The 23,549-nt window shown below is 46.8% G+C and overlaps 1 protein-coding gene across 1 annotated transcript in view; it reads right to left on the reverse strand.

Annotated features, from left to right (window-relative positions):
* AGBL1 (AGBL carboxypeptidase 1) overlaps positions 1 to 23,549 on the reverse strand; it is a 362,219-nt gene that overhangs the window by 287,571 nt on the left and 51,099 nt on the right. The window contains exons 6-13 of the mRNA XM_065412235.1: positions 22,370 to 22,578; positions 16,480 to 16,645; positions 15,009 to 15,082; positions 8,545 to 8,661; positions 6,867 to 7,465; positions 4,067 to 4,150; positions 2,285 to 2,374; positions 1,729 to 1,877 (exon numbers count right to left, since the gene is read on the reverse strand). Of these exons, the coding sequence (XP_065268307.1) occupies positions 1,729 to 1,877; positions 2,285 to 2,374; positions 4,067 to 4,150; positions 6,867 to 7,465; positions 8,545 to 8,661; positions 15,009 to 15,082; positions 16,480 to 16,645; positions 22,370 to 22,578 (1,488 nt within the window). The remainder of the gene's footprint in view (positions 1 to 1,728; positions 1,878 to 2,284; positions 2,375 to 4,066; positions 4,151 to 6,866; positions 7,466 to 8,544; positions 8,662 to 15,008; positions 15,083 to 16,479; positions 16,646 to 22,369; positions 22,579 to 23,549) is intronic.

A 23,549-nucleotide genomic window follows, 5' to 3' on the forward strand; every position in this document is an offset into this window, starting at 1 on the left:
GCAAGCATTCTTGCAACTGTAACAGCAAGCCATTCTCAGGGCAGGTCTACACCTAAAAGGCTGCATCAGTGCTGCTGTAGCGCGTTAATGAAGACACTCTATGCCAACAGGAAAGCTCTCCTGTCGACATAGTTAATCCACCTCCACAAGAGGCAGTAGCTATGTCAGCGGGAGAAGCTCTGGTCATTATAGGTTGGTATAACTATGTCCCTCAGGGGTGTACATTTTTCACACCTCTGAGCAACGTAGTTATACCGAAGTAATTCTGTAGCGTAGACCTGCCCTAAGTCCCTTTGCTATTTGTTGTGGATACACTGCTCCTGAGGTTGTTCCCTTGTTGATTTGTGCAGATGTATCCACAAAGCTATAGAGGGAAGTAGTGTTTGACATTGTGCACTTATTAAACATTCTGGGCCAGATCCTCAGCTGGTGTAAATTAACATAGCTTCATGGAAAGCACTGGTTGGTGCTAACGCCAAACTATGCCAGCTGAGGATTCGACACACAGTCTGTATGTAAAAGAAACAATTTCTCTTCTAAAATGGGCATTGAAAGCTCTGATTTGCCTGCCTGTTTTATGGCATCACATCCTTCCTCCTGAACCACAGACTGCAACTGGAGCTCAAAAATAGAGACAGAATCTTTTATTATTAATGTTGGCAGAAACCTCAGAAGGTCTGGATGTGGATTTTAATTTCTTAATAAGCCTCCTAAACTGTGGATGCTTATTTGAAGATTAGCCAAATTTATTCAAACCTTATGAGATTTCTCCACTTCTGCACCACTCATTCAGCCCAAATAGATCCTCCTCCTTTCCCCCACAGTCCCATTTTTAAATATCCCAGTCTCCAAACTCCTGCTCTTCAATTCCAAATCCCTCTTCCCATCCCTAAGTGCCCTTGAGGAGACAGAGAGAGAACTCCTTTTGAGGCCTTGTAGTGACCCCTTCTGGCTGATTTCAAAGCAGCTGCTGTGCGCCAAAGAGGGACCCCACCCAGCTCTACTAATTCAGAAGGTGGACCTAGCAGTAGAGGATGAGATGACAGGAGACCTTAGCTGCTAGGAAATTGGTAGTAGGAGTGGAGGGTGGGAATGGAACCCATGTTAATTATGTGGATGGGAAGGAGAGAAAGGAAGAGGAGTAAGAAGGTATTATACCCTGAAAGCCCCCAGATTCACACCCCTGCTCCATGGTTCAGAAGGCACCCTATGACTAAGGGTATGTCTACACTACAGGATTAATCCGAATTTATATAATTCGAATTTAGGAAACCGATTTTATAAATTCGAATGTATTCGGCCACACTAGGCACCATTAATTCGGTGGTGTGCGTCCAAGCTACCGTAGTAGCATCGATTTCCAGAGCATTGCATTGTGGGTAGCCAATAACATCTAATTGCCAATAACATCGAATTGCGGCCACACTAACCTTAATTCGGATTAACAATACCGATTTTGACGCTACTCCTCTCGTCGAGGAGGAGTACAGAAATCGAATTAAAGGGCTCTTTAATTCGAATTAAATGGCTTCGTTGTGTGGACGGGTCAAGCGTTAATTCGAATTAAAGCAGCTAAATCTGAATTAAAGTCGTAGTGTAGACCAGGCCTAAGTAAGCAAGCCATGACCTATGGGACTCTAACAGACACAAGAAGGTTGAAGCCCCCATGAAATCAATAGCATAGCCCTGTGCATGGGAGGGAACCCCAGCCCACCCAAAGGCTCATACCGTAATTAAACTGGCTGTTGACCTTCTCGCAGTTGATGATGTTAAAGCGGTAGGGAATGGCTGGTTTCATGGTGCTGACTTCAAAGTAAAACCACTGGTGGTGCTGGACGGTGTTCACATCGGTGTTCATAATCAAATCATACTCAAATCTGGAGAGCAAGGCATGAGATGGTGTCACCATGGGCCAGGCAGAATGACAGGGTGGGATGCAACGAACCCACGGCTGCAGCTACCTCATACAAACACTACAGCTGTCAGCCACTGGTGACAATGGGAGGGGGTGCCACTGAGACCACCAATGGCAGGGGGAGCCACAGGATGCCATCGAAGCCAATATTAGCCACCGCACTCGTGTCCTACCCTAGCACAGCGTCACGTCTTTCACGCCTTGGTTTCTCACTTCCTTTAACTTCACACCACCTAATACCTGTGATTCATAAGCTCTGCTCCCCTTGCTGATTGTTCTAAAGTCCACGGTGCTTCACCTTTTCACACAGTAGACATTACAAGTGTGGCCGGATAGGACACAGCCACTGCTGAGACCTAAGCTACTTACTTGCGCACTTGGGTGGCTTTGCGGAGGTTTCCTGATTCAAACTTGGAGTAGAATCTCAGGCAGTCTGGAGGAGCATCTGTGCTTGAGAGGCTGGAGCAAAACACAGAAATATGTCTACTACCAAAAATTACCTTAAGGAGCAGTAACCACTCCAATATAATTTATATAGCGATTTAGACTTACAAACAGAAGACATTTAAGAGCAGCTATGGCTCAGCCATCCAGCTCAAAGCACCAGCCTTTATGGGGTAATTCTAAATCCCACTTTCTTCCCCCTCTCAATTTTCCTATCTCCAGGAACAGATCCATACACTCCTCAATCTCAGTTAGGTTCTTTGTTCCAATCACCTTCCCCATTAACTTATTCCACAGGTTTATTATCCTTTGTGTGAAGTGGCTCTGCCCAAGTTCTTCATTTACTCCTCCCATTTTTACCTTTTGCCCCCCTAAATTTTGGAGCCTTTAAAAGTATCTTGAGCAATTTTAAAATTCTCTCTCCTTCTTCTTCAAAACCCCGCCAGGTCACCTCAAACTCTTCTGCGTCCTGTGTTCCTCAGAGGACAATCTCAGACCCATTAGCCCTTTCCTCAGAATGTACTTGCTTCAGATTTGAGATCCTCTCCATTGCCCTGTGCTGCCTCTTCTCAAGGGCAATAATGATTTGCCAGGAAATGCTGCCCAGCCTGGTTCAGAGTACCCAAGATGGGTCTCACAGCTGCCTTACTGCACAGAATCATGGTACTACCCCTTTCAGCTTTAGGTTCCATTGCTCTGCTAAAACCACCCAGTATCTGGTTTGCTTTTCCTACTGCCGCTATGCACTGGGCTGGTGGTTTCAGGGACTCTTCCACAATAGCCTACAGATCCTTTCCCTCAGCCATGTGCTGAGAGACACTGGGAAGGGGTGGTAACCTCACACTTGCCCCAAAAAGGTTAATGTGGATAGAAAAGGGGGCTAATTAACCCAACAAGTAACAGCTGAGGGGAATCAGGTGGCTAACTAATCCCCAGAGGGAGGGAGGGTGCCAAGCCAAAGGGGAACAAGCTGGGCTGGGATTTATAAACACAGGAAATTGGAAGCTGAGGGGGCTGCTGAGAAATAGGTTACTGTCATTCCCTGGGAGGAGTGTTTGGAGGCTGCAGAAAAACGGAGCTTGTATTTGCTCCCTGAGAGGAGGGAATGGTGACAAACCTCGGGGGAGGTGGAGTGCCAGATGGTAAGGAAAGAGCTCAGGGAAAGGCAGCAAGGTCCAAGAGGGAGCAGACCTTGACTGCTGGCTAGAGGGCCCCTGAGCCGGAACCCAGAGTAGAGGGCGGGCCCAGGTTCCCCTGCCAGCCACTGAGGGAGGGAATGGGAAGGCTAGGATGCCTAGGATGGCTGAAGGAAGATTTTGGTACTCCGGAAGGGGAAAATGCATATTGTAACCTGGTCGGAGGGCTGAGTCATGAAGAGGTGGCAGTGGCAGCAGCAGCTCATTGAGCAAGAGAAGAGCTGCTGCAGACCCAGCGAGAGAGGCAGAGAGACAGCATGCAACTGCAAGAAGGGGCATCGACCTCACAAAGCTAATCCCCAGAATGGCCATGAGGAGGGGCCACCCTGGCCGTGAGTGGCGCACCCCGTCACAAAACCTCGTTCCTTACACTGGATCCTATCTACCAGTCTAATGTTTAGTACATTTGTCTAAATTGAATCAAATGCACCATCTGCTGGCCTTGTCACCTAATCTATTACTGATAGTAACAGTAGTGCCCTCAGTCACGTACACTACAAGGAAGACCTACCTGCGCCCATCTAAATCAAAGACAACTCTGTCTATCACATCACCTGGCTGGATTAGACGGCAAACATCCTCAAATATTTTGGCCCTGGAAGAGAAAAACAAATTTTGAGTCTGTCTGCAGCCACAGGCAGACACATACCTCTGTCTTGGAGGATCCTTGCTGAGGAAGTGAACTGAGGCTTATGATATTCTTTCCAGGAGGTTGGGGAGAAGGGGGATTCCTGTGCAGAATTATACACCTGAACTAACTAAACAAAAATATCCCTTAGCACTTTTTGTCGTTCACCAGTTTGGCTTTTGCATGACTCTCATGACTGGAAGACACCTTTAGAGTTAAATGACTTGTCATTCACATTCTGTAGGATTTATCTCCATTTCTTCTCATTCCGTCTCAGTGAATGAGTCACGTACACCTAGCAATGGAGAATTTGTCACAAGGGATCATACTATTGGTCTATTATTACAGACTCCTGGCTCCAACAGTGGCTAATGAGCCCATCCAACCCCCCCAGTAACAACCAGTTGTACGATGCCATATGTGTTCTCGAGATTTCCTTCCTGACCTTTGCAGCAATCTACTTAAACACTGAAGCATGACATGATTATCCCCGTCTTCGCTGTATAGTTACATATGTTGTTATGGTCATAAAAGCGGGGCTTTTAGAACATTAGTGCAGGGAAGAGGTGAGAGAATGACGGCCTCTGTGAATAAGATTCCAGGCATTTAGCTGCAACAGGAAGAGTTCCCATCTCTATAGAGCACAGAGGTTCAAAATAGCTCAGAAACTTATGGCCTTGGTAAATGCCATGTTATTAGTATCATTCAGTCCTAGAACTTAGTTCAAGAGACAGCAGAATCACCCAGCCTGTTTGCGGTCTGGTAAGCATTGCTTGTGCTACTAAGAACAAATGCCCTCTAAAGGAATTGCAGAGGGACATGCATGGGGCAGGAAGGGGGAGGGTAGCCCGGAGAAGAATCCCCTCTCCCAACACAGGTCCCCCCACACTCCAACACACAATGTATCCTCCTCAGTTGAACATAAGAACATAAACATAAGAACGGCCCTACTGGGTCAGACCAAAGGTCCATCTAGCCCAATATCCTGGCTTCCGACAGTGGCCAGTGCCAGGTGCCCCAGAGGGAATGAACAGAACACGTAATCAAGTGATCCATTCCCCTGTCGCTCATTCCCAGCTTCTGGCAAACAGAGGCTAGGGACACCATTCCTGCCCATCCTTGCTAATAGCCATTGATGGACCTATCCTCCATGAATTTATCTAGTTCTTTTTGAACGCTGTTATGGTCTTCGACTTCACAACATCCTCTGGCAAGGAGTTCCACAGGTTGACTATGTGTTGTGTGAAGAAATACTTCCTTTTATTTGTTTGAAACCTGCTGCCTATTAATTTCATTTGGTGACCCCTAGTTCTTGTGTTCTGAGAAGTAATAAACAACACTTCGTTATCTACTGTAACCCCTTTGGGGTTTAAAAAGCATGGCCCCTTTAAATCTTTTTCCTAGGGGCGAGGGGGAGCAGTAAAAACAAGGAGGGAAACTCGGGGGTGTGGCTCTGGAGCTCTGGGGGAGAGAAGGGCTGCAGCTCACAGGCCCTCACAAAGTGAAGCAGCAAAGAACCTGCCTGAAGCCTGGGAAGAACGGACGATCAGGGACCCCCAAGGACAGAAGCCAGGAGGAGCAGTGGGCCAGGGAGGAATCGCTCAAAAAGAACAGGCCAAAGCGGGACCCAGTATCACTGCTGCCCAGAGCTGCATGGGGCTGTGAGTACTGGGGCTTGTAACTCTGCATTAAAAATAAGGAGGGAGGCTGCTAGCTAGTTAAGTGGGGAGGTGGTCGCTCTGTGTGGCTTTGCAAAGAGCAGCAGAAAAGGACACCGGAGGGGTTTGTTGGAAAAAGTTCACTGGCGCTGAAGATGACCAGGAGCAACCAAGACTCACCACTGGACTGAAACTCTGTGTGCAGATACATTGCTCCGTGTCTGCCCTTCCAGACTGTGCTACCACTGGGCCTGTGGGGCCTTGGTTTGAATGCAACCCCGTTCTACTGCTCCCCCTATATTTCCCCTTGTTGTTTTTCTCCTCTCATCCCTCTGTAAATAAATATCCCCATTTGTTATATCCATTGTACTTTTCCTGTGGGTGTGTGTGTTCACTCTGGGGGGTTTGGAACAGGTGCCCCTGGGGCGGAAGGGATTTCTCCTGCTGCATTCCTGCGCGCGCCGTCTCTTGGCCAGAGCTGCCTGCAGAGCAGACTCCATCTTGGTCAAGGGGGCGCTAAAGTTACACTACTTTCTTATAATGTAAATGAGGCGAGAGCATTAATGCTAATTGCCAGGTGCACAATGCCTTCCATGGGAGGATCCCAACACACTTCACAAATATTTAATTACTTCAGCAGGGGAGGCAGAGATGTATTTATTCAACCTTTACCTTCCAGATAAGGAAAGTGGAGAGGTGACATGACTTGGCCACTGGCAAAGGCGGGAACTAGGCCTCCTAACTCCCCATCTGTGCCAAGAAAATCTTAGATGCCAGTGTCTTCAACTTCAAGAGAAAAATCTGAATAGTATAAGCCTATAGCTCAGTTTCCCTTCTTGTAATAATTCATTGTGTGGGTCTCCGCGAGGATGGCAGAGACCTATGAAACTTGATACAGAAGTGATGATCAACACCCATCAAAAGCCAGGCAGTAAGACATGAGAGTCCCCAATACTACAAGAAGTGAGTCCCTATTTGCCCAGCTGCGGAGAGCTACCTCTGGGATGACAATAAAGCAGAATCACCTTTGAACTCCATATTTCCGCTCCAGCAGGGACTGGTAATAAGGAGGGGGCTGGTGGCCCCAAAAATCAGGGAACGCCAAGACCCTATAGTCCGGAATGGACTTGGTGCTTCCAGCCCTGGCCATGTAGAAGTGGGGGCTGTGGAATGGGATATCCCCTTGGTGTCTCTCCAGAAGCTTTGTTACTGTGTTTGAGGCTCCCACTCCCCCCACAGGGCTGGGACCAAAGCAGCTCGCACAGTGAGTGTGAAATGTTCTTGTGTCCCAGGAGGCTTCTTTTAGGGGAGGATGCAGAGTGGGTGCATGGCTCCTGCATGGATCTTCTCTTTCACCAAGAGCATCTGCATCTCGGACTGATTCTCCCATCGCTCGCTTTTCAAGGGCTGGAGCCCCAGTGCATTTCTCCTTCTTTGCCCAGCTCTGCACTGGAGGCTTGAACGCCGTTTCCTCTGGCTCTGGCCCCATGGCACTTTGGTCCCTGTGTCTGCAACGCTGCTGCTTCATGAAAGCAGCATTTGGAATGACTGGGGGGTGAGTGCCTGGCAGGCTCCCAAGCATATCCTCAGAGCCCTTCTCATCTTCAGACCCTGTTTCCAGCTCCTTTAGATTTAAAGAATAAAAGAAAGAAAAGAAATAAAGACAGATGGTGTCTCCTTCCAGAAGGAAATAGAAGAAAGAAAAGGGATAACATTTAATTTACAGGCCTTTTAAAAATCTGCTCGCCTCAGTGACCCAAAGAGATAGAAACCCACAACCCACCTGCCAGCATTCCTATTCCTGCAAGCTGATCTCTCATCAGTTCCCAGAAGCTAAACAAGATCAGGCTGGATCAGCTGCTGGCTGGGTAACCTCCAAGCAAAACCTGGAGCGTTACAGGAAATTGCAGGAGGCAAAGTGATGCGCTTCTCTTTGAATTGATGCTCTAGCATGATGCAATGGGGCCAGTCTGCCAGGCAAAGGTCCACCATTCCTAAATACAGGACTGCAATGTTAATCCAAGTTCCTGGCCACTTGCAGTCATTACAAATACCACCGCATTTTGTATGGTAGGAAACGCATGAACCCTGGTGTCTTGTTTAAATTTGAATAATTATATTCTGCCTCCCTAAATTCCTCTGCCTCTAGTACTGAGTACAATATTCTTCTTCACTTCCTGTCCCAAACTGTTCAACAGCTGGGTTGATCTACCCCAGAACTGTCTGCATTTTAAGCAGTGCCAATGTAAGCTTCCCCATGACTGTGCTTCAACCCTGATCTTGACTGAGCAGCGCTAGGGTAGACAAACCAGTTTAATTTCCATGTTCCACTTGGTTCGTGGCATCTCCGTTGAAACTGCCAACAAGGATACAACTTAATGTCTATTAGTGGATGTGGATTTTTTCTCATGTGGATATTTATTTATTTATCCACTGGGCCCTAGTCAGCTGAGACTCAGCCTTTTCGTTAAATGCCAACAAACAGCTCTCAGATGTTAACACCTTTCACCCACTACCAGCTGGGGCCGCATTCAACCCAACAAGCTCCAGTTGCGTCTACATTTTGGATCCTCTGATACCTTGAGTTATCCGGTGCTCCCCTTTGCAGTATGTCTTTCTGCCCACCTCCTCGCAGTCAGCACCTCCAGTACTGCACATCCCTACACGCGTTCACAGATAAAGGATGCCACAATGTTATCCTACCTGGAAAGTAAGGGAAAGTTCAGGACACATTGCCTCATACTGCTCAAGCTCCTCCTCTGGCCTGTCAAGACCTGGCTTTGAGCTCAGTTTGTTCACATCTGTCTCCAAATCATCGTCCTTCAAAAGTCAAAGTAGGAAAAGAAATAAATTAAAGGTGCTATCGACCCATTTGGGACTGTCCCTGAGTTGATAGTTATAAAACGATACATTACATCCTGCCTTTCATCTGGGAATCTCTAAGCACCTGACACATGTGAAGCAAACCAGCCACCCCTGACAACTAGATGAGAGCAATTAACTTCATTTTTATGGAAGGGCAAACAGAGGCACAAAAGGTTAGGTCACCTGCCCACAGCCATAGAACGATCCACTGGCATGTAACTCAGAAGTCCAGGACAAGATTTTCAAAAGTGAGTAGTGAACAGTGGGGCACCCAAACCCAAGTACCCAAGCTGAGACACCTTATAGGGGCCTGATTTTCAGAAAGTGCTGAGACCCACCCTCTGAAAATCACGCTCATTTAAAGGTGTCTCAACTTGGCCACCCAAAAATTGTGGCATCCAAAGCCACTGGCCAGTCTCCTGAGTATCCAGGATGTGCTGATGGAACCTGCAGATGTGCTGCCTCAGGTGTTGAATGAAGGAGTGAGAAAACACCTTTGATTCAGAGACCCAACAATCAAACAATTTAGATTTAACAAGAAAATCCCACAGTACATCACAGGAAAAATGAGTTTTGTTGATTACCAGCAAAATTAGCATCTTCTAGTGTCCTGCCTCTTCACACCAAGATTGCCTTGGTCCCCACTGCTACTCATCAGGGCCCTCTCTCTCTGCCTTCGAAACCCAAATCCCCATCCCTCTACTACACCCATCACTGAACCCTCAAGCACCGATTTCTCATCTGTTATTTTATTTATATCTTTCTACGCTGTTGATAAATAGCTTTTAGTCTCTTGACCAATCCATCATCTGTTCATTTAAAAAAAAAATCTTTTGTGTTTGCAGTTATCTATAAAGCAAGGACAAGGATCATGCCTGAAACTTTCACATCCAAAGGCAACCGTGCATTGACATGCATCCCGTCCAGATCAGATACAAGAGTCAAAGATATGCAGTGTCAAGTGTTTAGTCATCGCGTAAGAGAATGGGAAGGGGGGGTTGGGTGGCTAAATGGCATTGATGAATGGCTGCGACATGACAGCATTATTCAAATAATTCAGCATGCAATTAGCAAGCATTCACCACCAAACCACAGCAAAGAAGCAATTTGCTCTTGATAATAACTTCAGAAATGATTCTATTTATCAACAAACTCCCATGAATATCAGGGTGTCAACAGCAGTTCAAACCCTCAGCCACAGCGGTACTGAAAGGCTGGGCTGTTTCTACAGTGTTACTTGTGTTGATTTAAGGCAGTGGTTGGGACTGGTCGACATGAGAGTCAGTAGTGCATGTTGGAGGTTTGCTGGGCTCTTGAAGATTGGTTTGGAGGGATTGACAGTTTGGAGAATTATGTGGGATCTGTAGGGGTGGGTTTTAATGATTTGGGTAGTGGGGATGGGCTCCATGACAGGACTGGATGTTCGATTGGTATGCGGACTCCAGTTTTGGTAGAGCTGATCGAATAGTTAAAGAGAGGATTCACAAATATTTTCACCAATAAAAGTGGTGTGCTAAGTTCACTATGATTAGTATTCGACATTATTCACGAATATTTGGACACTCGCCAGGTAGCTGTGAAAAAGCTTTTGAATCACAAAAGCATCAGGAACTTGAGCACAAATGATTCTTTGCACAAAAATTTGGACTGAAAGTTCACTATTCATCCTCCATCATCGATCTGTGTAAAAGTTCAGTCAGAAGGCGGAGTAGCATGAGACTTATGAGACCAATCATACGAGACCAATAAATAAAACTCATATTCAAAGCAAAGTGTTGGCAAACAGCCAATAAACTAAAAACTGTTCACAACTAGTCGGTGAATCCTTATGAATAATGAACATAATTACAGATTTTAGGATGTGTTTGGGAATGAATTACTAAACAAAAAAGGGGCTAAGTTGGCAAAGAACATTATTTCTAATGAACAGTTTGGCCAGTTTTCAGATGAAAATAAATAGCCACTAAAGGGCAGGTTAGCAGACTGAGCCCATTTGTTTTCTTTCCTTTTTTGTCATTTGGGTGACATATTAATGTTCAGGTAGGCAGAGCAGGCAAACAGTGAAAAGAACACTCAACTCACGTCTAAATTGCATCAGATCACATGGCATTTGTGCCCTTTTGAATTTGATTACCACAAACATTTGTAGGAACAAGGTTTTATTTGCAAAGATGTTTGAGAGGGCGAAAACTCATTCATGCTAGAATGTGTGTTTGTACAAAGATGCATTTTCACAGCAGAAACATTTGCATGTGTAAGCAGGGTCTGAATGAATTTTCCCGACAGCTAGTTTGGGAGCGGGAGAGACTTCAGGAGCAAACTGAATATACATGAATACACTACTCTGCATAGGTATCTAGCAGACAGGAGTTGTGTTGCTCCAAGTGATCAGCTTTGGCTGGTGTTGGGTTACAAATCACGCCATCAGGTGGTCGAGGGACATCTACATAGAACACATCACCCGACATCGGCAATACCAGGAGGGATGAGCTGGAGTGCCGATGAGAACCACTATCGGGAAAGCAGGGGCGGCTCTATGTATTTTGCCGCCCCAAGCACGGCAGTGAGGCAGTCTTCGGCGGCACGCCTGCGGGAGGTCCGCTGGTAACACGGATTCGGCAGCATGCCTGCGGGAGATCCACCGGTCCCGCGCCTTCAGCATACCCACCGCCGAATTGCCGCCGAAACCGCAGGACCGGCGGACCTCCCGCAGGCATGCCGCCGAAGGCAGCCTCACTGCCGCCCTCACAGCGACCGGCACGCCGCCCCCCACGGCTTGCTGCCCCAGGCACACGCTTGGTGCACTGGTGCCTGGAGCCACCCCTGCGGGAAAGTAACTGAAATACTTCCGATGGATTGTATTTTCTAAATGGACAACCTACCCTAAATGCTCAATTACTGAGGGACAATCTTCACTCATTGCTATATTTGCTTTCCACAACCAACTCTGTATAACGTTTCATGAGTGATGTACCCAAATACTTGGATGCTAATATCTAAACTGTATTCTTAAAAGTATTCACCTAAATTTAGCTTTGCTTATTATGCACTATATGTATCTTATGACTTAAAACAAATGTTGTATTTGTGGATAATCTAAGCACTATACCCAGATGTACAGACACTCTTTTCTTAACCTCTTATTATATATTTTTTTAATATTGAATGCAGGGGTAGTGAAATGTTATTATCAATGTTGTTCTCTTCATTGTATGACTAAAGGGGAGTAGAACTGTGCTGAGCTTGTCCCAATTGAGGGGTCACCCTCAGCTGAAAGGAACTCGCTAAGCCAGGGGCTCGAATGCCAGACTCCTGTGAAAGTAAGAGGGGTGGGGACAGGTGTCCCAGCGAGGAGGTGTGGACTCTCCCTAAGGGGCTCTGATCTAGTTTAACCTGTTTCTCCCCACTGTTCAAAAGAGCCTTTTGTTATGTTAAAGTGCTCAAATGAGAGCTGAAATCCATTGTGGTGGGGAAGTGTTTCTGCCCGGCCTGCCAAGAGCTGAAAATCATTAAGAGACTGACCTACAGAGGTCAAAGCAGAGAGGCAGGTGGCAGTAGAAGGTGACTGACAGTTGGCCGGAAAACGAACGGCTGGCAAGCAGCTGGTGGGGCGGCCAGCAGAGACAAACAGCAGCTAGCAGAACAGCCAGGCAGCAAGGAACCACGGCTGGCAGGCCGGCCAGCAGAGAGGAACCATGGCTGGAGGGCCGACCGGCAGAGAGGAACCATGGCTGGCGGGGCGGCCAGCCAGAACAAGTGCTCAGATGGTGGCGCAAGCAAGGTGCCTTCTTCCCTGGGTTGCAAGTGAACTCACAAAGATGCACCTCTGAACTCTGGGTCCTCACTGACCAAGGACAACCACTGTGAGTGGGGTATGGCGCGGGCCGAGGGACGTACTGGCCGCCGCTTCCAGCAGCTCCCATTGGCCTGGATCAGCGAACCGCGGCCAGTGGGAGCTGCGATTGGACGGACCTGCAGATGCGGCAGGTAAATAAACCGGCCCGGCCTCCAGGGGCTTTCCCTACACAAGCGGCGTCCCAAGTTTGGGAAACACTGCATTAGATGAACCTGTAAAACAGAAATTCCTGGGGGGAGGGGGAGAGGGTGTTTGAAGAGAGAACGCAGGGGACTCAGAAGAAATACAGTCAAGCCCTTTGAGCCAAGTTTACTTTCAGAAAAGAGGGAAATGTGAGGAGGGTAGGTGAAAAGAAGGGGCCAAAATCCAGGGAAGGGACTGCAGTGATATAAAGAAGTTCCCACTCTACCTGTGGTACTTATGTGGCCCCATCACCAAAGTATCTGAATGCCTCACATCACAGCCCCTCGGTGAGGTACAGCAATGCTATAATCTCCATTGTACAGATGGGGCACTGAGGGACACACTAGGGTGACCAGATGTCCCGATTGTATAGGGACCGTCCCGATATTTGGGGCTTTGTCTTATATAGGCGCCTATTACCCTCCGCTCCCTGTCCCAATTTTTCACACTTGCTGTCTAGTCACCTTAGGACACACAGACTAAAGGCCAGATTTTCAAAGGCAGCTAGTGGGGAAATGTAATCCCTGAGCCAATGCATATATGATGTGTAACTCTGGATAAGATGGCTCAGATATTTAAGTATGAAGTGTACAGTTATTGACCACATATGTTATCACGTGTTCACTGTGATGTTAATATCTATGAGTGGAGGCACTGATGGCAATAGTTTTATGTGATTACCGTCTAGAAGATTTGACCCTCCAACTTTCTTTCAAGAGGAAGAGCTGCCCAGAGCTTCTGTGCTGTTTATGTTCCTTTCCTGCCTGCAGTGGCCCTGAGATACCTCAGAAGTCTCAATTTTTTCCCTCAACTTTAACACGTGGAATTTTCTTAGTGTTTGGTTTCAAATATTCTCCTGTGAAAACTGCAACTTAAGCACTGTAGTGTTGCGTTTAAGACCCTTCTGGAAAGTAACTAGCCTCTAAACAGAAGGGAGTGTTGCCAACTCGCATGATATTGTCATGAGTCTCATAATAATTATTGTTTTCCTTTAAGTCCCAGCTCCTGGAGACAAGTGTATATGTATGTGATGATTTCAGCCTTCATTCTTAAAGAGAAATGAAGTTTCTAGCCCTTGTGGCTGTGGAGAAAGCTTCAAAATGTAACCCCAGTGCACTGTAAAGGCTCAAAAAGCAGACTGTAAACAAAAAGAACACCAAATCTATTATTTTTACATAATATCATTATTTTTAAAGCCAATCTCATGATTTTTGGTGAGCCCGATTCATGATTTTTAAACATTTGGGGTTGGCAATATTATGAAAGTGACTTGACAGTGTCAGTTTCACTCCTGTTTAAAGGCAGTTTCTAGTCTATTATTTGTAATGGGGTAGCACCCCTAGAGTCCCAGGCAGGTGCAGTATAAACGCATGGGGCCTTGCCCTAATAGGATGCTTCCAAAAGTTAAATGATCTATTCCAAGCTTGATGAACTGCAAAAAAAGTTATCAAAAGTCATCTAGATTTTTCTACGATTGTTTCAATTGTTGTATTCAAGAATTAGTAACAAAGTAAGAATACACATTACATTTTTAAACCTAACCAGTGTCCCTTAAGTGAATTGACACAAGATGTCAGAACATGTTTAGAATTTTTTAGAAATTGGGGGGAGGGATAGCTCAGTGGTTTGAGCATTGGCCTGCTAAACCCAGGATTGTGAGTTCAATCCTTGAGGGGACCATTTAAGGATCTAGGGCAAAAATCTGTCTGGGGATTGGTCCTGCTTTGAGCAGGGGGTTGGACTAGATGACCTCCTGAGGTCCCTTCCAACCCTGATATTCTATGTTTCTATGTTAGTATTGGAGCTGAGTGGGTCTAATACACCTCTACCTCGATATAACGCTGTCCTCCGGAGCCAAAAAATCTTACCGTGTTATAGGTGAAACCACGTTATATTGAACTTGCTTTGATCCACCGGAGTGCGCAGCCCCGCCCCTCCGGAGTGCTGTTTTACCACGTTATATCCGAATTCGTGTTATATAGGGTCACGTTATATCGAGGTAGAGGTGTATTTATTTAATTTTCTTTCTTTCTTTATATAGGAATTAGAAATTATTATCTGTCAGGAGCACTCTAAGTTACTATCTGAAAAACAAACAGAGTTTTCAGGTCCCCAAGTAGCCTCTGGAATCATGGTTAAAACTGCCCCCAATCTGAAATGGCAACCCTGCCTATCAGAGCTCCAAATCAGGAAGAAAGAAAAAAAACCCTTCCCTTCACAGAACATGGAGGGTTTTAAAGGAAGCTGTGGCTCATATACCTACTTCCTCTTTATGCTCCAGGTCCTCATTATCTAGGTCTTTTTCCACCTCTTCCTCACCATCATCTTCACAGTCATCTGCAAAAGTAGAAAAGAGGTGGAGCAGGTGGCCTCCATCATAACATCCTTCTCCCTAACCCTCCCCAAAAAGGCAGGCCACCCTGGTGTGCAGCACACATGCCTTGTCCCTATAAGCCACCACAAAGCTGAATGTAAGACTTAGAATAAAGATCAGAGCCCATGTGTTCCAGCAGATACAGCTGCATATGGGACGTAGGGCTTCCACCTTGGTTCTCCTGGATGAAATCACAGCATTTCGACACCTTGACACTCGCCATCACAATGTGGCGCCATGTTCTGTTACAAAGCAATGTGATGACTTTATGCTTCACTGCAAAGATATTATAGGATGCTGTTAATCTATATATCTACCTGAGGATTCTATTCTGACCCCCATTACTGGTGTATCTGAGCACGTTCCATGTAAAAGTCAATAGAAATAATGAAGTCCCTAGTGGACTTTATGGCATCTCTGGCTCTTCTCTCTTTTGGGGGTAAAAATTCTCTTGGGCATGGATTTTATTGCTTGATTTAGGTTTGCCAGAGGTGGGGTAGGCAAGAAGGGCGGCGAGTTTTATTCTTGCTATGGTATGTCCTGCATGCCTAGACGACAAGAAGCAGGAGCATCCAGAGGAAATCAGAAATGCCCCATGAAAATCAAGGAAAGTCCTGAAGATCAATACCTTCTAAAGAGGTGAGGCAGAAATTTGGAGCTATAGAGTAGAAGCTCCACAATCTTTGCTGAAAATGTTGGCACCGATGAAATGGAAGTCAGAGTTTTGTTTGGGCTGTACCATAATGGTGCTGGTTTGGAGTGTGAAGGCTGGCAGCAGGAGGCAGCTGTGCACAAGGTCATATTTGTTTTGTTCCTGGGCATGCCTCTTACATGTATGCTGCTCACCTGCCTGGGCATACAGCCTGCTGGCCTGCAAGTGCTCACAACCTCCATTCACGTAGCATAGCCACCGACAGATTATTTCAGAAGGAAAAAAGGCTGCTGGTTGACAGCATCACTTTACTGAAAAAGTTGCAAAGAAGGACGTGTGTACACGTATGTACACACACACGCACCCTCCCTTCCCAGTTGCTATGAAGCAACAGTAGTTCCAGCCTTTGCCAAGGCCATGCCTTCAGGTCACTTTAAAGCAATAAGGATTATTTCACTACCCCTCCCCTTCACTATCTCACATCTCCATTCTCCACACAGCACCTGCTGGCCTTGACAGAAACACCCAGAGTGAGGGATTCAGACCCAGTTCTATAGCATGACAGTCTGGGCCACTATGCAAGTTTTAAATGCAAAGATCAGGACTGGATTCCTCTCTGCCCGGGCCCCCACCTTCCATTCTCCCCATCAGTCCCTGCCCCCCCTCCCCTCCCACACACACACATTCTCCCTTCAGTCAGCAATTTACCTTCAAGCCCTGCACGGGGAGGTTCGGAGCTGACACTCCCAGGAAGAGAGAAGGAATAGGAGCTGTGTACTGTAGCCAAAGGCAGAGGCCCCTTAGGGTAGCACTTCCTCAGGATCTGGGCCACTGTATTTACTATAGGATCCAGGGGCTTGCTATCCAGGCAATCCTAGGCAGCAATGAAGATGAATAGTCAGTGATGTTTGCCATTCAGAAGCATCCTTCCTCTTGCACAGATCCACCAAACATTAAAATAGATGCTTCCCTGAAAGCCTTAAAAAGCAGCATTTGAATAATAGTCAGCCAGTTCTGCGTCAACCCCTTATATTTCCTGTGTTTCTCTTTCATCCTTTTCCTTTCTTATCACATCAGGGAAGTCTACATGGGAGCACAGCATCTTGGTTTTTTAATAGTTTATCTGCTTCTACAGCTCATTCACCATCTGCTGATACATCCATCTAAAGGACACAGGGTCCCCTAGCACCACTCAAAGGCACTGGGGTCAGTACTGTCTCAGAGACAAAAGAGCAACTGCTACTGAGTTATCCATACACCTCCCTACAGCTAGCGCGGGGCGAAATTCTTCAGCTGGAGCTTTGGGGGGGGGGGGGGCACGAAATGCTGATTCAGCGACCAAAACGTTTTGTGTCAGTTTCACCGAACTGATCATTTCAAACAAATGCCAAAAAAAAGTCTAAATGTTTCGATTTTTTGGTTTGAAGGAACTTTTCATTCAGAAATTTCCTTCAAATTTAAAAACATTTTTTTAAAAAAAAGGTCTAAATCCAAATTAAATGGTTCATTTAACCAGAAATGAATTTTTCTTCGCTTTTCAACTTTCTGAAAATTGAGATACATTTTATTGTCAGTTCAACTTTTTTTTTTTTAGACTTGCCAGCAAGCTGGAAGGCTACATAAAACACAGTCCCCTTCAGCACTGCACTGTGGCTCAATACTGATTCAGAAGGGACAGCATTTCCTACTTAGCCACCCATGTCATCCCTGAGCCAGAGTGTGATGAGTAAGGCACGATTATGTCACAGAGGTCACAGAATCCGTGACTTCCACTGATCTCCGTGACATTTTCTGCCCTGGGGCTGGAGCTTCCAGCCAGCCCTGTCCTCACAGCTCCCAGCGTCCAACCTCGTGGGGGCACCCTGCAGCTGCCCAGCCATGGCGGCCGGCAGACCCCCTGAATCTGCCCAGCTGCAGCAGGCGGCCAGTGGACCCCCTGCATCTGCCCAGCCATAACAGGGACTTCCCACAGCTGCCGCCACGGCCAGAGGCTGGGGGACCCTGCAGCTACCAGCTGTCCAGGGCGAGGGGACCCTGCAGCAGCCCAGTCCCAGGGGGACCCCGGAGCTCCCACACACCGCATCGATGGGGGACGCGGGAGCCCCAGCAGCAGTGGGTGCTGAACCCACCTACCCCTTTTGTCAGGGATATTTTTAGTGAAAATCAGGGATATTTGCCGTGAATTTTTGTTTATTTCCCATGACCTGTCCATGACTTTTACTAAAAATATCCATGACAAAAACATAGCCTTAGTGATGAGTCATCAGAAGCAACTACTTGCAGGTCTAGTAATAGGCCCTGCGCCATTCAGCAAGGGTTTAGTCAATCCACAGGCAAGAACCCACACCCAGGTGATCCCACCTCAGGTATATAGGCTCCTAAGGGAAGCAATCTCTCCATTCTGCTCAGCATCACTACCTGGCCAGGAACACTCCCGTTGCCAATAGTTTCATCAGACTGCCCTTGCTCCAGCTCCAGCCTACTTGTGCCTGTTTCCACGCTAGCCTGCCCCTGTTCCAGCCTGCATCTGCTTCAGCCGGGCACGCAATGGTTCTGACATATCCCGTGCAGGGGCAGCTTCCTAGATCTCCATTAGTTTTTCCCCATGCGCGCACACACACACACACACACACACACACACACACACACACACACACACACACACACACACACACACACACACACACACACAGTGGAACCACAGATTGTCAGCCTGAAGGACTTATTTTAAATTAAGGAAAACAAGACAAGAAAGAATAAAAAGGGAAGTCTCCTTGGGAGGGTGCAATAGGTGAGGGCCTCTTCTGTAATAAGGACAGCAGCTCTGAGAACAAAATGGTTGCTGCCTCTGCACAAAGGTGGAGTTCTTAGAAATTTATATGTGCAATACAGAGAAAACAAAGGAATTGTCGTTTCGTAGCTACAGAGCATATATACACCACAGCCTCCTCAGGGGAGAAGAGGACTACAAAGCCAATATAGCTATCATCTGTCTAGCTAGCTTCTTATGCTGAACCATGCCTGCTAGCATAGTAGCTGAGTGTCTGTATCCTTGGTGACTTGGGACTGAGCCCTCACACACCAGAATATCAGTAGAAGCCACAGAAAGCACCATAAAGGCACCAATACATGAAAAAGCAACATCAACATGATCTTTTATTACCATTCAGAATGTTTACACCCTCTCAGTAGACATTGAAAATGGAACAATCCAAAAGACAGAATAAATGGTTAGTGCCACGGGCTGAGCATCCCACAGTACAAAATATGGAGGGCTGGGGCTATTCAGCTAGTCCAGCAGGGTGATTGGTGAACAAACTGAAGTGCTTTGTAATACGCAATAAAAGGAAAATGGCTGTATTTTATACCGGCTCTTATTCCACTTCCGCCTGTATGAATGAAGGGCATTATAAGAGTCTGCGGAATTAGTCAGGATTCCTATGGGGAGGCTAGAAAAATCATCTAAGCTCACCTGCTTACAAGACTCAGCTACAAGAATCTAAGTATGTGTTTCTAGATCTCTGGCTGTTAGGAATAAGAGTGGGAGAAAAGACAATTCTGAAATCAGCTCTGAGGAAGGGAAGAGCAAAGGCTTAGAAGAACTGGTTTCTATTCACAGCTTTGCCTCTGACTCACTGTCTAATCCTGGGCAAGTCATTCAGCTTCTCTGTGTCTCAATTTCCTTATCAGTAAGAGACACTTAACTACCTTGCAGCTATTTTTGTGAACCTATGTTCACTAATGTTTGTAAATGCTTTGAGATCCTCACATGATTTGGTCTGTAAGTGTGCAAAGAACTGTTTGTGAAGCACAGCGCAACATCAAACATGAGTCCTCTGGATCCAGTCCAAAGGTGAGGATTAAACCACTTAGCATACGGAGCTAATGCTAGCAAAGGAGTAAGGTGAAGTTAAAGTTGCTGAAGGCATGCAACTTAATAGGGTGGCATCTGTCTGCAGGGTGTGTTCTCACGTATGCGCAAACAGTGGTGTGAGGGTAAAGTTGCTGTAGCTCTGTGTGTGTGTGCACACGCGCATGCGCGTGCACACACGCTTTGTGGTGGAGTGCTGCAGATAAGGGAACAAACTCAATTCTTAGTTTAGAACTCCAAAGTAGAGTTGACCTGAACTCAACTCATCTATGCTGTAGTCTCTGCACTCCGTATATTTGAGAGTTATTTGATGCCAATATAGGAAAGGTTGAGACTATAACAATATTAACTGAGAGGAGAGGCTAAGGCACAGGGACTGAGGAGATACCAGCTGAGCCTAAACAAAGAAATCAGTTGTGCAAATAATAAAGAAGCAGAGAGGGTGCTGCATGCAACCGTCTCCTGCACACTCTTGTGGGGCAGAGAACATTCTCTCGTCTCACTGCAACCTGCATGCCTCCCAGGCCTGTGAGCTCTGACTGAGACCTCAGCTAGATTAGGCCAATAGGTCGTGTTTAAAGATATGTTTGCTAGCATGTTTTAGCCAGCACATTTACACATGAGCATAGAAAGAGTTGAACACTAGAGCTGGGTGGAGAAAAGAATTTCTGTTTCATGGAGACTTGTAATATTTCAACATTTGTTTCCATTCTGATTCAAAACAAAAACCCGCCTTTTTTTTTTTTTAATTCATCACAAAAGAGACTGGAGCCTCATTTCTGGGGCAGGCTATCTGATGGGTTGCCACAGAGCAGGGGACCGAGAAGCCCAGGCTGCTGAAGCGCCATGCGTCAACATTCCCAAGGCTTCCAGGCTCTCGGCTTCCTGTCAGCATGCCAGATGGGCTGCTGAGGATCCAAGGTGATCGAGCTGGCAGGGAAGCAGGCAGGTTTCTAACAGAAAACTACCTGACAGGCAGGGTTCCTTATGAGTCTTTCCTGGGTTCTGTTGGAAGATCGTCAAAATCAAATTGTCTCAAAACGTTTCAGTTTCAAGTAACACATAAGCAAAGGCAGCCAATTCCAACGAAAGAACATTTTGTCAGAATTTTTCCAGTCAGATCAATTTAACATCTTTAAAACCAGGTTAGTTGGTCATAGGATGAATCACCACCAGCTAATACATTTGTAAAAGGGTTGAAACACCATCTAGACAGGGACTCTCAGTAGATTCGGTCTCCCAGAGCAGGGAGGTCTCTCACGGCAGCCAGCACACTCTCCCTGGATCTCTTTATCATGAGCATACTGAAGAGTCCCAGCAGCGGCAGCAGTGTGATGTGCACACACTCATCTGTGGTTTCTAGTTGTGAGTGGGGAACTGGGCGGGATCCTCACAGGGTTGTACCTTTCCTCCAGGCGGTTGGGAGAACATCATTTGATCTCTCAGGGAGACAATGTAAGACCGAAAATGTACTTTTTAGGGGTCAGGGTATGTGATATTTTGGACTTATTAACCTTGGTGATTCCCCTGCCAACAGATCTCCCATGGCACGTGGTAGAGAAAGCAGACTGGAACCCCCTGAAGCTGTCATTTCTGCTCCACTTCCGACCTTTGGAAGGATTAGCATTCTCACTCTTCACGGGATTCTTGGTGTGTCGTATCTTGTTTATTCACCCAAGGTGACCCAGTGTTTGCACTTTTCAGGGTGCTGCTCCCAGGCTGAGCTATCAGGAGACATTAGCTCGGAAGGCACCATGGACTGGTAAAGGCTTATAAAGGCAACAAGCCATGATCGGCTGTCACAGACATTGCCCTCACACGGCTGCTACCGTTCACCACGTGCATTGGGGACTTACCGTTCACAAGAGCCATACCTGATCGAAACTTTGCTACACCTGATCCCCTAGCCCAGGGATCGGCAACCTTTGGCACGCGGCCCATCAGGGAAATCCGCTGGTGGGCTGGGCCGGTTTGTTTACCTGCAGCGTCCGCAAGTTTGGCCGATCGCGGCTCCCACTGGCCGCGGTTCGCTGCTCCAGGCCAATGGGGGCTGCGGGAAGTGGCATGGGCCGAGAGATGTGCTGCCTGCTGCTTCCTGCAGTCCCCATTGGCCTGGAACAGCGAACTGCGGCCAGTGGGAGCCGCGATCGGCTGAACCTGCAGATGCTGCAGGTAAACAAACCGGCCCGGCCCGCCAGGGGCTTTCCCTGATGGGCCACATGCCAAAGGTTGCTGATCCCTGCCCTAGCCCCACCTGAAGCAGTGGCCAATTCCTCAGGCACCAGAGGAAAGCCATCCCATTAGGATGCATGTCCCATGCACCTGTGAGATGCTGCAGCGGCTCAGCCAAAGGGAGAGACTGTGAAGCATCTTGGGAGATGCAAGCTAGCCAGGGAGTAGGGTACACAGGAAGAATAGGGGCATGCGGGACCTGGACCTATAATTCCCATGAGCGCCTGCAGAGGCGCAGGCAGACGGAGATTAACATTAAAGATGAAATGTTTCAACATTTCTGAACTGATTTTTTGTTCTCTGAAAAATTTCAATGTTTTGACTTTTTGTCCTGATTCGGGACAACAACAACAAAAAAGTCAAAGTATCGCAATTTTCTACAGGACAGAAATTCCATTTTTCAATCAGCTCCGCTTAAAACATAAGACGAATTCTACATTGCAAGGGTAGAACAAGCCAGAAGCAGCTGCTGAGCTGGCCCCAGCTTGCGTTTACCTGTGCAGTGGTGAAGAGGATCTCCATGCCATGGGCACTGAGGAAAGTCTCCCTGGCAGACTGGATGTTGGTGATGTGTTTGAGGCAGAGCAGGAGACACCTGCGGACGTGGATGTACCTATTGGAGGCGTCGCAGCGGTGCCAGTCCTGGTACAGCCTGAGCAGTTCACACAGGTAGCCTCTGTTGACCGCCCGTCGGCTGTTAGACTCTGAAACCAAACAGCAATGGCTGAGTTGCAAACTTCCCCCCCACGCACACACACTAGCACTGATTGATGATTGTCATATGTATGCACAATGCTCACACACTCGCATGCACACACTCACACATCCATTTGGTCTTGCGCACACAATCACAGACATGTTTATTAACTTGATTTTAATAATTTGCATGTGTGACCTTAATTGTTATTTGTTAAGCATAGAGCATGTGCTTGGCATAGCACTAAGCAAAGCAAAAACTAAAGACAATTCCAGCAATGAGATGCTTGGCACAAGTGGGAGATGCTGGATTGACAGCCCTAGAGACTGGATTGACAGCCCTATGAGTGGAGCACAGGGCAGCAGCAGTAGTTGTGGCTGCCTCCATCTGACCCACCGCACCCATTATGTTCCTCAAAATGAATATGAAAGAGGGTGGAGCCATTGGGGGGGGGAAGAGAGATGCAATAGGATTGGTTGGGAGAAGGTCATGTGATCCTCATACAGTAGTATGGATCCCAAAGGAGTCTGACATATGGTGGGCAACAAAGCCAACCACCTTTCAGTCACATGATCCTGCCCCAGACAATGAGGTTGTGTTTGGCTACTGAAAGGTGTGATGCATGCTCACACACCCCTTTGTAATGAAAGCCATTGCACAACAGAGATTGTAAAATCACAGCCCCTTCCACCATTTCAGGACCGCCAACCCAATCATTAATCAGGCTCAAAAGATCATGATTAACTTAAAAATCACGAGTGATTTTTTTTAAAAAACAAAACACCACATTTGGTTTCTTTTTCTTTGCCCTCTGGTTTCTGAGCCTTGTGTGTGCGCTCAGGTCAGGCTTTACTCCAAAACCATAAAGGTTTAAAAGTTCTTTACAAAAAATTAACACTGAGATTCTCACAATCACATGTCTCCAGACGCTTGGTCTTTAAGACAAACACCAAATATTGCAAGACTCGCAATAAAATC

The sequence above is a fragment of the Emys orbicularis genome, chromosome 10 (genome assembly GCF_028017835.1).
Source record: "Emys orbicularis isolate rEmyOrb1 chromosome 10, rEmyOrb1.hap1, whole genome shotgun sequence".
In the NCBI taxonomy this organism is placed as follows: Eukaryota; Metazoa; Chordata; order Testudines; family Emydidae; genus Emys; species Emys orbicularis.